Source organism: Vulpes vulpes, chromosome 3, assembly GCF_048418805.1.
Source record: "Vulpes vulpes isolate BD-2025 chromosome 3, VulVul3, whole genome shotgun sequence".
Classification (NCBI taxonomy): Eukaryota; Metazoa; Chordata; class Mammalia; order Carnivora; family Canidae; genus Vulpes; species Vulpes vulpes.
This window is the reverse complement of record NC_132782.1, coordinates 90,985,689-91,000,980: the sequence shown is the minus strand read 5'-3', so window position 1 is coordinate 91,000,980 and position 15,292 is coordinate 90,985,689. Positions and strand designations below refer to the sequence as shown.

The window sequence follows — 15,292 nt, the reverse complement described above, 5'->3', positions numbered from 1 at the left end:
AGGAGTCACCAAATGTCTCTCTATGCTGTCTGCAGGAAGAGAATCACTTCTTCCTCCTGCAGCTTTCCCATCAGCAGGAAAACCTTCTGGAAGCTCCTGGCAACCTTCTTTCACACTGCATTGACCCAAGCAGGTCAGACACTCACCGAGCCACTGCTGAGGGGGTGGGTACCAATGGGAATGGGCTCCAGTTGGGCCAGCATGGGATGAGACCATCATCCACCATGTGCCTGGTACCATTTCCTTTCTGGTGGCGCACAGAGCAACAGTCGCCTGAGGTGAGACAGGCCGTGACCACCGACACAGGGAAGCACACGCGGCCTGCCCACATGCCCTTGGAGGATGTGTGTGCTCCTGCATGCAGGTGCATCCCTGTCCCAGCCAGATGGCAGCAAGGCTTGGGGCACATAACCTCTGCATAGGGAGAGCCCTCGGCAAACACACAGTAGGGGATAGCCCGTCTGTTGGGGCCGAGGCCCCAGGCCTCCGGTCCAGCGCAGGCCTGACACTGGAGGGTTCAGACTTCTACCCAGCACAGCGCGGTTCCCACAACACGACACACAACCTGGTCCTGGCATTAACCCTCCCGTCTGAGGCCTGCTTCCCAGACTGCCGCGAGGGCAGTACAGACACTCTTGAAAAGCTGCAAGCAGGAATGTTCTGGGCTGGAAAAACACACTTGCCAAAACTCTAGATCATATTCCCCAGATTTCTTAGTGATTCTAACCCTGGTCTGAAAACAAATCAGGCCACCCAGTACACGGACTAGGAGGATGCAGGAGAAAAACGTTAGCAACGGAGTCAGTGGGTGAGGACCCGCTGTGTGTTTTTTTGATTTTTAAAAATCTTCTTTGAAATCAAAACCACAGCAGACAGGTACGACCTCCAAAAGAAAGAACCAGTCGAGGTGGCAGCAGAGAGCACACCTCAAAATGTCCCCGAGGGCCAGCCTAAAACCTTGGGCTCAAAGGTCCCCAACAGTCAGCTGGGTGGGCTGGGCACTGGAAGGAGCATGCCTAGCCCGAAGCCCCTCCTCCGGGCCCGTGGCTGGCTGTGGCAGCAGGGACCCTCACCACATCCCCTGATTCACACTATTGGGCGTGCCTTCCCACACCCAGTGCCTGCAGAGCGACTCCCTGGGCCGGGCCACCCTCTTAGAACCCCACCCTGGCGGAATGACAGGTGTCATCCAGTTTAGTTGGTGCTGCGGGCTGGTGGTGGTCCCCCCAGTGCCTGCTGGGCCTCGATGGCACCAGGGAAGGGGGGAGGGATGCGCGGACGCTTGGCAGGGACAGGAGTCCATCAGACCCTCTATGTGCCCCTGGACAACTGAGAGCCCTCAGGCAGATGTTGGAAAGCCCTATGAGGTCAGAGTTGCTGGACCCCAGCTTCACGCTGTGCCAGCCACAGGAGGGCCCTTCGCTTCCTGAGACTCAGCCTCCTCTTCCACAAAATGGGAATGCCACGTACCAGCATCTTCACTTCAGAAAGAGCTGCATGCGCGGCAAGTGGGATAGGCAGTCATGATGGCAGCAGACACTTGAGTAAATGGAACAAACACTCATCCCCGTGGCCACAGAGTTCGTGGAACTCCTGGAAACCCACAAACCTCTGTGCACACTGTTCCCTGTGTGCTTCTGGACTTGAGCAGAAGCAGAGCGCTAGCCGTGTGTGCACGTGCACACACACAGGAGTACACCAGCCCATGGGTGTGGACATCCCGGCAGCTCTGTGGCTCCTCCTGCATAGATAAGGGCTGCATGGATGGTCTCAGGGTTTCTGAAGAAGCAATCATCATCACAGACCAACAGCATGTCCTGCGTCGGGCCTGTCCAGCTCCTCCTCTGTCCCTTCTGCCCCAGTGCAGGTCCACCTCCCTGCAGCACAGCCGGAAGACTTGGAGCGAGGGCACCACATGCTTGGTGGCTGCACACATGTCCTAGCCCATGTGTGTGCTGGCGTTCAAGAGATCCTCTGAGAGGCCGGGCCCCAGAGCCAGGTGGCACCAGAGTGTGACATCCCACAGGCCCTGTTTGGGGAGGGTTCTTTCCCCAAACCCAGTGAGTATCTCATTCCCCCTGAAGCCAGGCATATCCAACAGGAGCACAGCCACTTTCCTGTGGATTAGGGAGAGCAGAGGCAGGCAGCGGCGGGCAGAGGCAGGCAGAGGTGGCATCTGGGAGACATGACCCTGAGTGGAAGCAGAGGGGTGTGCAGGTCACAGGCTATGGCTCTGTTCCTTCAGGCTCTGGTTCCAACACCCAGTTCTTCCCTGACACCCATGCACCCAAGGCTTCCGCAGGCTCAGAGGAACCAGGGCATCATGGCCACACAGGCCCTGCTGCAAGCCAGGGCAGAAGAGAAGTGCCAGCACCAAGGGCTCCTTCCAGGTGGGGGTGTCGTCCCAAGCACCCCAGTAAGGACCCCGGGTGCTTCCAACTCGGCAGAGTCCAAGCCCAGCAGCCACCCACCCTGTCCCCAGGCACCACAGTCTGCAGGCTCCCTGTGCCATTGGATGGGGTCCACCTCAAAACCTCCAGAGGTGGCGGGTCAGCATGCCTAGACCACCCCCCTGTCATTCATCCTCCGTACTGAGGTTTCTGTCCCTCCCACATCACAGCCAGAGCCTGGGTCTGTGGGCTCCCCTCACCTGCTCCATCTCTGCCCCCATGCATGCATGGTCCCTCTATAGGGCTCTCCGTCACCTGCCCCAGCTGCACCCCATGGCACTCCAGGCTCTTTGAAGATGGGGCCCGGCCCCCAGCCTGCACGTGCACAGGCCTTCCCAGGTGATGCCAGGCCCTCTCAGCACACCACCTTGTACAACATCACCTCCCGGCTGCGTCTCCCTCATTCAGCAGTAGGTGTGGAGCTTCTTCCCCACACGCCAATCCCTGGGGGAGATGCCAGAGCCCATCCGTCTCGGCAACAACCCACCTGTCCCAGACCCCCAGTGCTCTATGGTCCCTGGAGGACCCTGATCCAGATGGACAGGAGCATCTGTCCCATCTCATGCCGGCTTTGCCCCTTAAGGCAGCGGCACCCCTGTGAGGTCGGGCTGCACGACCCCCGGGTCCCTGTCTGTAGGGGACACCTAGCGCTCCCTTCCAGGTAAGCAGGATGAGCCCGAGGACTCTCCAAGCATGAACAGCCCCTGCCAGATACCACTCAGAAGGCTTCAAACAGCCCCACCAAGGGTCTCCTGCCAGCTGCTCCGGCCCCTGTATTGTGCATGAGCATGGGCACCTGCCAGTTATGTTTGAAATGCTAGCACCAGAAGGCCAGACCAGAGGCCCAGACCCCCGTCCATGGATCCCAGCAGCTTCCACCATTCCAATGGCCCCTCTCCTGCATCCCCACTCTATGCAGGGTTCTGACCTGGGTGCTGCCTGCAAGGCCCCTGCTCCCCACTGTACACACTGGTCTCCCCACCCTCAAATCACCCCCAGCTCTGTAGATGCCTCAGACATGTACCCCAACACAGGTGTGGCCCCTCCCCACACTGTCCCGCCAAAGAGAGGGGCCCATGATGGCGTGCACACAGGCCCGTCTGCATCTATCTCATGCCCCTTCATGCCCTCCGGGGCTCCTCTGCTTTCTGCACCCTCCAGGGAACACTGTATCCCAAACAACTTGGGACCATCTCTCTATAGCTTGATGCTCTCCCACACCTCTGAGAAAGGCCACGTCCTGACCGTCAGCACTTTCTCCCCACCATGCCCCAGCCAAGGTGACAGGCCTCTGAGCCTTTGCACACACTGTTCCCATCTGCCTGGAGGCTGTTCGCAGAGCCTCTCCCTGCATTAACTCCCCGAGGTGTGAGTGGAGGCCTCTCCAAACTGTACAGGTTGGGGGACATGGGACAGGACAGGGCGTGGCACCTGGCACGTGCTTCTAGAATGAGCATATGGAAGTGGAGCCCAGGCCCATCCTGGCTGCTCTGAGGAGGATGTCCACTGGAGCCTTGGCTGCCGTGTGTACCTGCCCAGATGCCTTCCTGGGCTTCTGCCCGAGAAGGCAGTGCTTGCCCTCATCACTGAGGAGGGGTGAGTCTAATCCCAGGCCTTCTTTTACTCCATTACGGTTTTGCCAGAGGTGGGAGAGAGGCAGGAGCTTGCTGACCCAGGGGTATTCCTACAGGGACTCTGGACAGCATGGGTGAGGCTGGGCTGTGGGGGGCGGGCAGCTCCACCACCAGCAGCTCATCTGGAAGCTCGACTGCTTCCAGGGACTCAACCCTTAGACCCAAAGGAAGGTGGGTGACAGTTGCCAGGGCCTGCAGAGTTGGGCCCAAGGCAACGCTCATCATCCTTCACCTGGAGCAAGCCTCAAGCCCAGAGAGGCTGCTAAGACACACAAGATGGGTCAGGAAGGTCAGAAGCGTGGCCCCAGCCCAAGTCCCTGAGCAAGAAGCAGAATTAACCAGTTTTTTTTTTTTTTAACCAGTTTTTATCTCTCCTAATCACTGGTCACTGTGAGGAACTCTAGTGGGGCCATCAGGACAATGGGGAAGCAGGGGGGTGGGTTTCTGGGGGCCTGGAGTCATGGAGCTGGCCTGGGCCACTGTAGGTACCATGAGGCTGGGACTTCTAACCTGGCCGGCGGCATAGCTGGCGGCTCAGACACTGCTTCTCCTGGCCCGTTTCCCCCCAGGCTCTGGCCAGGCTCCAAGGAAGCATGGGTGTGAGCATCATTGGGAGGTTACTGGTGTCCTCTGGACTGAGAGGAGGATGGTCACTATCTCAGGGACTTATTGGGACACAGAGTGAGCGCAGGAAGTGTTGCCAGACTCCATCAGCACCACCGTTAGCAGATTATAAAGGGGACTGGTTGGACAGACATGTGGTCTACCCGATGGAGCGTCCCTCCATCTCAGAAAGGAAGGAAGGACACCTGCCACTGCAGGGACACGCTGAGGACATGAGGTCAAGTGACTTAAGTCAGACGCAGAAGGATACAAGGTCCCGGTGTTGTCAGACTCACAGACACAGAGAGTAAATGGCAGGGCTGGGGCCAGGGGTGCAGGTGGGGTCAGTGTGTCATGGGGACAGAATGTTCTGGAGCCAGATGGGGGGGACGCTGGCCCAGCAGCAGGAATGTGCTCAGTGCCCCTCAACTGGATGCTGAGAAATGGTCAACATAGCAAGTTGTATATTATATGTATTTTTCCACAATTTAGAAAAATAGAGATTGTTTCAAAGAGGGCCCAGTCCCTGAATCCTGACTGATCCTCTGCCTGGACTTCAGCTCTCCTGTCCCTGCACAGTTGGGGTCACGCTCTGGGCTCCTCATGTGGCCCTCTGTCCTCCCCACACTCCTCCACCCTCTGTCTCAAGTGGCTCACAGGGGCCTTGTGCTCGTCACAAGCATGACGCTCCCTGGGAAGTGACCCCACCCAAGGGACACACTGGGAACACCCTTCTTGCAGCCCACTGCTGGTGCCTGGACTTCCAGTGGGGTACAGCCTGCAAGCCTTGAGTCCCTGGGTGGGGGGGGTCCTGGCTCCAAAGTGGGGACTCAACAGCCCCCAAAACTGACTTGTCCAGAACTGTGCATCTGTTAGGGTTTCCCTGAAATACCCATCTTTGCTGCTGTGGTCTGTGTGCTGCTCAGCACTCCTCCCACAGGGTCGTGGCCAGCAAACACACTTCAGGCCTGCGGGTGGAGGCACGAGCAACAAGGTCTGGAAACGCAGGCCCCAAGGGCTCCTATGGGTTCTCTGTGGGGGGTGCTGTCTCCATCTAGGGCAAACACCCCCCAGACTCTTCACTTTTCTTAGGCTGACAACAAAAGTCAGGAAGAAGCCATTAAGGAGAAGACACATGAGCTGCTGTGGGAATGGAGGTGGGGGTACAATGCTTTCCTAAAGACCCTTCTGTGTCACTGGCCTTATTCCAGCAAGTGACACTTTGTTGCAGAATTTTTTAATTTAAAAATTTATTTTTATTTTTATTTTTTTAGGAAAGGCTTTCCTCTGAGCTCCAGCCTTGGCTGCTAGCAAGCCGACGTGCACGGCCTGTGATTTTTCATCCACAGAACAGTCTGGGGGCAGCCAGCACCAAAGCCCCAAGTCACACTGAAGTGCACTTAATCCGCCCTTAAGCATGTGTGCCAAGGTCACTGCAGAGCCCAGAGCGCCTGGCCTGCCTGGGTCCTGCCCAAGGGGCTGCTGGGTGTGCAGGTGTGTCCAGTGAGCAGGCCGTCAGGCAATGAAGCAGAAACACATCAGAGCCGCCCTGGGTGGAGTCCGGGAGCTCTGGGCATGGGAGCACCTGCTGGGGTCAGAGCAGCACAGTTGAGCACCCCAGAGGAACATCCAGGCACTGAGCAGGCACTGGCGTGGATCCTGTCATCATGGATCTGGTATTTGTCCAAAGGGCCAGGATGAAAACTCATGTCCACGCAAAAACCCAAGAAGGGAGTTTACAGCACGTTATCCACACACAACAAGCAATATGCCCCTGAGCAGGAATGGTTACCCTGCATTCTGTGCAGACAGTGGGCCATGATTCCATACACTGGGAACAGAGAGATCCCCTCAACGCTACACCGTGTGACCCCAAGGACCGGGCACCCTGGGAAAGGCAGAGCTGTGGACACAGGAGAAGAGGAGCAGCTGCCAGGGGCTCAGGGCAGAGGGATGAACTGGTGGGGACACAGGAGACTTTCAGGGCAGGGAACACTCTGTGTGACACTGTTGCGGTGGATGCTGGTCATCACACATTTGTCCAGGCCCACAGAACGTGTGCCCACCCAGAGAGACCCTCGCACGAACCATGGACTCTGAGTGATGACGATGTGTCTGCCTGGGGTCATCAACTGTGACAAATGAGACAGTGGTCATGGGCAGCCCATTGGGGGGAGCAAGGGATTATGGGAAATCTCGGCTCCCTCCCTCAATTCTGCTGTGAACCTAAAACTGCCCCCCAAAAATGAAGTCTTAAAAGTCAGAGAGCAAGAGCCCATCTGAAAATTCTGCTGTCTCTCATTCTGGGGACCTGGACCAACAGCCAGCAAACACCTGTGACCTTGGGCTGCCCCCACCAGGATGCTGAGAGGGCACCGACCCAGGCAGGGCCCAGGTGCTCTGGAAGCGGCTTCTTCCAGTGCAGCTCAGAAGGAAAATGGTCATCTTTCTGCTAGAGAAGTCTGAGCCCATCAGCTTCATTAGCCACCTGTGGCCTCTGCTTGGACATACGCCTGTGTCCATCATCTCCATCATCTCCCTGAGGACCCAACCCCAACCTGTCCATGCCCCAGCCTGGCACATCGTGAGGGAGCGGTGCAGCCAAGTCACAAACAACACAGCCAGCGAGGACTGAAGCCATCTCCTTCCTGCTCCCTGGGATCCTGGTGACACGTGCCCATCTACCCACCTGGTCCACGTGTCTAGGGGGCGAGCAGGGCAAGTCCCCGGCCAGAGGCGGCCTGGAGAGCAGTGGCTGTGCCATTGCTTCAACACTGTGGACATTCACAGAATTAATCTGCTAAGAGAGCAGATAAACCAAATCTGGAGTTTCCATGGCAACGCCTCACAGCTGCCAGCCAGTGCAGGAGGGAGCAGGAAGCTCCCTGGTAGAATTTTATGGGAACCAGCTGCCCCCCACCCCGTCCCAGTCTTGGTAGGGTCCCTGCAGGCAGGCAGAGTGGGACCACATGGCGGAGTGCCGAGGCCTGCCCACGTCCTTGTCTGTTTTCCTGGAGAGCAGGAACCAGGAGGTAGATCCTGACCAGGCTCCAGAACAGCTGGGCAGCTACTCTATCCTCTCTCCACCCCAACACCCTCTCCCTGGGGAGGCCTGCCCACAGTGGGTCCCACCCCATAGGCTGGGGCAGGTCCAGGCCCTGGGAAGACCCGAGTACTTTCTCTGTATCTGTCGCCCAGGCTTACATGGTAAGGATCTCTCATCCACTGAGAATGTTTTTCAAGAGCTCTGGGGATTCAGTGTCAAGGGGGTTCAGACACAGCCGGTGTTTGCAGAGCTGGGAGACAGGGGCACCGCCTCCCCCAGGAAGGGCTCAGCTGAGCCCAGGGATTCTGCAGCCCTGCTCAGCCTTCTAGGCTGGGCTCCCGCGAGCCAGCAGGTGTTCATGACTCACTAAAGGTCTGCGGGAGCCACTCCCCACACCTGTGCAGGAGCCACACCCGGGGAGCCAGCAGGGAGGATACACACAAGTAAGCAAACTCGATGACAATCGCCAGAGTGGAGCAGAGACTCAGCCAGGCAACGGTGTGAGGAGATTAGGGACCTGGCCCCACTTGTTGCTCTGAGCAAAGCAGGAAGGGCGGCACCAAGCCCACCAGCCATGCAGAGCCCCCCAGCCAGTGTCCTGCAGCCCCCCGCACCTCAGAGCAGGTGCATCAGTCAGGTTCCCTGGAGAAACAACCAATGGGATATGTGTGGACAGAGAGGTTCATGTCACAGAATGTGCTCATGCTACAGTGTGGATGGACCATGTCCAAAATCTGCAGGGCCAGCGGGCTGGCAGAGGGTGTCTCTTCTCAGGGGACCCCTCTCTTTTTTCCCTTAAGGAAAGCCTTCCACTGATCAGACGAGGCCCATCCACACCATGGAAGACCCTCTCCTTCACTCAGCATCAGCTGATGGCAATGTTAATCCCATCTGAAAAATACCTTCATGGAAACATCTAGACTGGTGTTCAGCACACATCTGACATCTGGGGACCATGGCTTGGCCAAGTCAACCCGTAAAAATAACCCTCACCACAGGGACCTGAAGGGCCTGGGTCCCCTTCCCGTTGTCTCCATGGGATACTGCATGGTGGTATCCACGGGAATCCCAAGAACCGGGGATTAATGTGTTACAATGTGCACGTGTGGCATCAGCCGACGGAAGCGAGGACAATGCAAACCAGAGAGGCCACGTGCCTGGACGCTTCCTGCAAGAGCCATCCTCACTTCACTCCCCCTAAATGTGGCATGGGCATTTCTGCTCCTATGGAAACATCAGCCACCTACCAGTCAGCGGGGTCTCCAGAAGGATCTAACCAAGGGGACAGCGTCCAAGGGGAAACTGCTCGCTTTACAAAACCTACAACTAGCACTATCTCCTCCTGCTTTGTTCTTTGGCATTCCTGATCGACTCCAGGGTTAGTCCACAGGCCCAGCTCCCCCGCCTGATGTGCCATCCAGACCATGGACCACCCAGGCAGCCTCCTGAGCCAGGAGCAACACCCCCGAGGGAAGGCGGCCTCCAGCCCCACCTGTGGCACCACCAGGCAGCTTGCTGGACACCACGGGGGCACAGTGCTGGCGGGCCTGACCCGTGTGGCAGGTGTGCCTTCTGGCCGTGCAGCAAACAACAGAGAGCCTCTGATGCCTGTAAACCCTGGGGTCCCGCGTGACCTACCCGACTTGGTTGATCACAGAGAAAAAGGGGAAAAACTCCAGTTGCCAAGGAGACCACTTCAAATAAGTTTCTGGGAGCATCGGGTTACATTCCAGAGTCTCACACCCGTCAGCAGGAAGACCATCCTGCAAAGGCCCTAGTCCCCGGACAGAGCCATAGCAGTCACTGTCACCCCACCACTCTCCCCTGGCACCCTCTCCTGGCCTGCCCCCCGTGTCCTCGGAGCTGTCCAAGAACGGACACCAACAGCTACCAAGGGATGAGCAGAAGCAATGCCCCCAGAGCCATCACAACACGAGGCAAGACCCCTCCCCAGCATCACCCGAGGGCAGCTGAGGGAGAAGAAATACAGGTGTGAGGCTCAGGGAGCAACGCTCATTCTATTTCTTGTGCCCTAGACAAGAGCAAGGGATGCTTGGACCCTCTCACATGCCCACATGCACACGCACATACACACATGCACGCACACTTGGGAGCAAGGAGCAGGACCCCAGCCAGTGGGGTGCTGGCTGGCTGTGTGGCTTGGGGTGCAGGACCCACCCCCCACCAGGAAGGGACGCTGACCACTGACCCGACCCCCCTTGGGGGTGCCTGGCCACTCACACAACACCTGGCACATTCTGGGCTCGGGAAGCGCCAGCCTGCATTATCAGGATTAGCACAGTAGGTAACCACTCCTTTCCCTGGTGTCCTGTGAGGACTCCTCACCTATCTGTGCCTCTTGCACACATTCTTGGCTTTTTCTACCCATGGCCTTAGACCGGCTGGGAGGCAGCCTCAGTCCACAGCAAATAATGGACAGTTGTCTGGCCTGGCTGGAGTTACGCCCTCAGCTTGGAGACCATAAGCTCTGAGGCTGCGAACCTTGAAGGCTGCAGGGTCCACTAAGTGGGCTCTACGGCCGGGTAGGGCCTGGGGCTTAGGGGGCCCACCTCTCAGGTCTGCTAGTTCTGGCTAGGTAGGATGCAGGTCCAAGGTGGTCAGACACCAGAGTTTTAAAGGGAAGGAAGAAATCCAGATTGCTATGGGAAATATCTTTTCAAATATTGACAACTAATTCAAATGTTAAAAAAAAATACCATACAGGCTAATAGAAACACATCTCTGGGCCAAACTGGCCCTATGAGCACCAGCTTCTTATTAAGGAATTTAAACCTAGAGCAGGAAAAGATCTGTGCTTTTAAGTTGGCATCACATCCTTCCCTTGGTCCACAGTCATCAGAGCTGCCGGAGGAGGGGCTCCACGCAGGCATCACTCATGGTGACAACTGAGGAGGATGGGTAGGCAGTCCCAGGGCTCAGGTATTAGAGCCACTGCCTGTCCCCTCTCATGGGGCTTGGGGCCTGGCTGGGTCTGGCTGGGTGCTCTCACTTGGGGTCTCTGCTGATGTAGGTGGGTGGCAGCTGGGGCTGCAATGTGGACAGTGGGCTAGACATCCAAGGCGGGGCATCAAGTGGCTTCTGAACTCAGATCTCATGGCCCCACTGATCAGGTGAGCCATGTGGGCATCTCAGAGCACAGCCACTGGTGCCAGGAAGGAGGGCCCCAAGGATGAGCATCTAGAGCCCCCCACAACCAGCCTGGATGCCCCAGGCCAAGGCTGCTGTGCCCCGCTGGTCTGCCAATTCGCCAAGGCCCTCCCACCTGCCCAGGAGTGCAACAAGGACTCTGCGGTCCGCCACACCCAATGCAGATTCAGGGACCGGGGAAGGGGGTGGTTCTAACAAAGCGGTGGCTGAAGGGACCCCCTTTCCCCTCAGTGAGCCTCGTGTTCTTTTTTTTAAGATTTTTTATTTTATTTATTCATAGAGACACAGAAAGAGAGAGGCAGAGACACAGGCAGAGGGAGAAGCAGGCTCCATGCAGGGAGCCTGACGTGGGACTCGATCCCAGGTCTCCAGGATCATGCCCTGGGCTGCAGGCGGCACTAAACCGCTGCGCCACCGGGGCTGCCCCGAGCCTCATGTTCTTAACTGAAATGCCAGGCCCACACAGACCCAGGCAGGGTGTCACCCCCAAGACCACAGGTGAGAGGTCAGAGTATCCGGGGCATGGGGGCACAGGGGTCCTCTGGGTCAGCCATGAGCCACTGTAGAGGGGATGTCACCCCACCAGCCCTTTGATTGACAGTAGCCATGGCTTTCTGCAGAGGCCCTCAGGCCCCTGGCCATAAGCCCCAGCTCTCTTCCAGGATGCTCAGGAGGACCACATAAACTGAGGCAGAAGCCTCAGGAAAGTCGCCTCCAGGAGCAGAGAGGGGAGCCTGGCCAGCCTTCCCCTGACAACCAGCTCCACATCACAGCACTTGTCCAGCCTGGGGTTTATTTGTCCGTCCTTCCTTTTTTTTCTCTTTTCAAGGAAATGTTAGCATTGAGTGGGCTCCTGCCCTCAGGACCTGAAGCTATGCCGCCAACAACGCCTCCCTGTGCTGGGAACTCCTTCAGAAATATTTATGCAGCTTTCAGGGAGCCCAGGTTGGAGGCAGCCTCTTTTGCTCATGCACACGCACACACTGCCCGCCACCTGCAAGCACGGTCTATCCAGGGCACAGTGCTGGGATTGGTGGGGAGGTGATCAGGTCCCCATAAGCGCGCTCGCACACAACCTGGAACCTCCCTGGTGCCTCAGGTGCCCCCACAGACCCGCCTCAAGCAGGTGGCAGAGAGGAGGGACCCTGACACGCCCTCCTGGGGAGGCTTTGCAGGAGTCCAGACTAAAGTCGCAAACCAAATTTGTGTTTCGTGTTCACGGGATCTTATCTGTGTCACTCATGTTTTATGGGCCGCATGTCACCGAGGTGGATGAGCACCGGCAGAGCAGGCTCCAAACCTCATGACCTGCGTCGGCAACCTGGCAAATTCTCCTTATTTTAAACTAAGAAAGTGGCTCCCAAGCACCAAGCTCTGTGTATCCATCAGCCCTGCAGAGACCCAGCAGTGATGGCCCGCTCCAGACAGCAAGGTGATGCTGCTGCTGCTCTGGGCCACCACGCTACCACGCGGAGGGCTCCCTTTGTCCAGTGGCAAAATGCACAGCTGAAGAATGTGCTTTAATGAGCATGAACGTGAAATCCTTCCGCCCCTGAGCACCAGAGGAGGAGGAAGTGAGCCCAACAGACGGCAGCATACTTCTGGGCCTGCGTCATTGGGGCTGCCCACACGGCGAGGCGGGCCCCCCATTCATTCCGGGCAGCGCCTGGGTGGAGGCTCACTCTGGGGGTCTCAGCCCAGCCCAGCCCCGGGGACAGGCAGCCACAGCAGCTGCTCGGCCCTGTCAGTGACAGGCTCGAGTGTGGCAGCCACGGATTACAGCCCCAGCCCCAGCTGTCGCTAGGCCTCGTAAAAGTGACTCATGCGTGTCCAGGCTGAGAACCTGGAACCATTTTTTAAAACTAAACTTTTAATTTAAGATCATTGTAGATTTGCACGTAGTTGTAAGAAACAGCATGGAAAGATCCCATGTGCCCTAAATTTACGCATTTCCCCCAACAACAACATGCCATAAAACTATAGGTGCCATGTGACACCCAGGGTTCCAGTGTGGGTTCAGACCTCTACTGAGCCTACACGTGTGTTCAGTGTAGCACCGTCCTCACATGGCACTGCATGCATGGGCCTGGGGACCCGAACCATTTTCTAAGAGGAGACCTTTCTGATTCTCAAGGGCATGAGGACACATCAGCACTGGCCTGCAGCTGTTAGCGGGATGGAGAGTTGGGAGGGTGGTGGGTTGGGGTCATGCACCCGGAGCAGCAAGGGGGGGGCTCCTTGTCCCCTACACCCCTGATTGGGCAGCACTCACCTCCGTGATGATGAAGAAATCGTCCCCGGGCTCTCCTTGGACCACGATCTTCTCTCCGTCCTCAAATTGCACAGGCTCCAGGGCGTCTGCCACAGTCAGGCGCTCCCATTTCTCCAGGGACTCTAGAGCGGGCGACAAGGAGACCGTCACCACACTGTGCACCCCCTGCTCTGCACCCCAATGCTTTCTCAGGAAGCGCCGTGGGTCAGCCTTCGCTAGGACAGCAGTGAGTGAGACAGGGAGCACATTTCTGTGCTGGGAGGGTCTGGGCGGTTCACCAGTGAGTCAGGCGGGATGTATGGGGACAGGGTCTTAGATCGGGCTCTGTGCTCACACACATTGTGGTTTAGCTGAGGTGCTGGGTGTTGGAAGTGGGGCCTGTGAACCCAGCATGAAAACACTCCTGTCATCTTTAGTTGAAAGTTGCCTGTGTTCTTGCAAAAACACCATCATAGCTAAGCACTGGGAATACTACGCCGTTTAAAATTATTTCAGAGTGGTTGGAGCAATTAGCTGTTCACTAGAATCACCATTCATCACGGCTCAACTGCAAATGCATTTATGTCACAGCAATGTGCATTGCACGCCTTCCATTATTTTAGGTCAAAATACTTAATTCCAATGCCACGCTCATCTTTACAGCTTGCAAATTATACATACCTTTCTGCCTCTCCCCATACCTTCCCCTCCTTCACTGTCCATCCCTAACCCTCAGGAAGGAAAAGGAAAAAAAAAAAACAAAAACCAATACGCTCCTTTGGAAGAAAACGATTGTCTGATTAACTATTTCTTTTTTGGCAGAAAAACCTTCCCTGGCCTATACTTATCAGATGCTACTTAAGTAGGTCAGCGGCTAAAAATACAGAGCAAAGCATTTATTTTAGAACTAGGTTAGGAGCGGGATTTCTCTGCTTTAAGACGCCTGCCAATGCTGTGCGTACAAAGGACGGGCTTTCGCAGAGCCGTCAGCATACGCGCCCCGCTGGCCCGCCAGGAAAGGTTTGCATGGCCAGCGTTGCTCAGGAACCGGAGCCAGTAGCATTCCCACACAGAACGAGTCCATGCTCATGGTGATACCAGCCCAAGGGCCACATGGCCCGGGTCAGGGAAGGTCCGTTCTCACCGTCCCATCAGCTGATTTCTCCATTACATCGGAAACGTGTAATACTCTGCAGTCTGAAGGTCAAGACACGCAGAGCTGTGTCCTCCAGTGGCAGAAATCTCAGGAGAACCAGCAGAAAACACAAGGGGAATGGCAGTCTCTGGCCTCAGTTTTTGAACCGGATCCAGTCTCTGCGGCAACGCAGAACACACAAGCCCTGGGAGCCCTTTTGCAGCATTCGAGGTCTCAGGCCTTAGGTTTCTGGGAGCTGGCTGTCTACCCTACAGGGAAGCAACAGGCCCCTTTCCTGAGAGGGATCTCAACATCGGACCAGACACGATTGCAGGAGGCAGCCAGCAGCCGCAGCCCGAGACCTTGTGAGGTGCCAGACACAGAGCGCCAGGGTGGCTTCTGGGCTCACGTCTCCCTCAAGCCTGCCCGGTTCAGTGCCCGTCACAGGCCGACCCCAGTGTCCACGTGCAGAAACCAGAGCCCCAAATGCACAGGCCTCCAGGCCCCAAATGCACAACTGCCCCCCGCCATGCCCCTTCCTGCTGGCGGAGGGATGTGAGCTGAGGGCAGGCTGGCAGAGCAAGACTTCCGCGCCTCCCCGCAGACCTCCCTCTGGAGGATTCTGTGCAGTCGGGGTGACTGACAGCGAAGGGATGAGTCTCGTGGCTGCTCTGCCCGATGGCTGCAGAGGAGCACTCACTGGCAATCCATTCATCGGGGGGAACAAAGCTTATGGACAGGTGTGACCAGAGCATGAAAGGGTGCTTAATGGACAATAAAAGGAGGATGGATGTGGAAGGTGACCATGGGCCCCAGAATCCTAGGCTTGGGGATTTCTCGTGGGGCTAAAGTACCCCTCACATAGCTCCGTGGAACCCAGGGACCAGCTTGTGAGGCTGCCAATTTTCGTTTCTCCAAGAATGATGCTGGCCACAGAGTGCGGCGTCCCTTCATAAGATGTGTCCAGCCCAGGCACCTGCAGGAACAGACTCACAGGAACAAGGC

The 15,292-nt window shown here is 57.0% G+C and overlaps 1 protein-coding gene across 9 annotated transcripts in view; it reads right to left on the bottom strand.

Annotated features, from left to right (window-relative positions):
* The window catches only part of PRKAR1B (protein kinase cAMP-dependent type I regulatory subunit beta), a 126,094-nt gene that overhangs the window by 3,830 nt on the left and 106,972 nt on the right, over window positions 1-15,292 (bottom strand). For all 9 annotated transcript variants that reach the window (XM_072753405.1, XM_072753403.1, XM_072753404.1 and 6 more), the window contains one exon: window positions 13,174-13,295. In XM_072753405.1, the coding sequence (XP_072609506.1) occupies window positions 13,174-13,295 (122 nt within the window). The remainder of the gene's footprint in view (window positions 1-13,173; window positions 13,296-15,292) is intronic.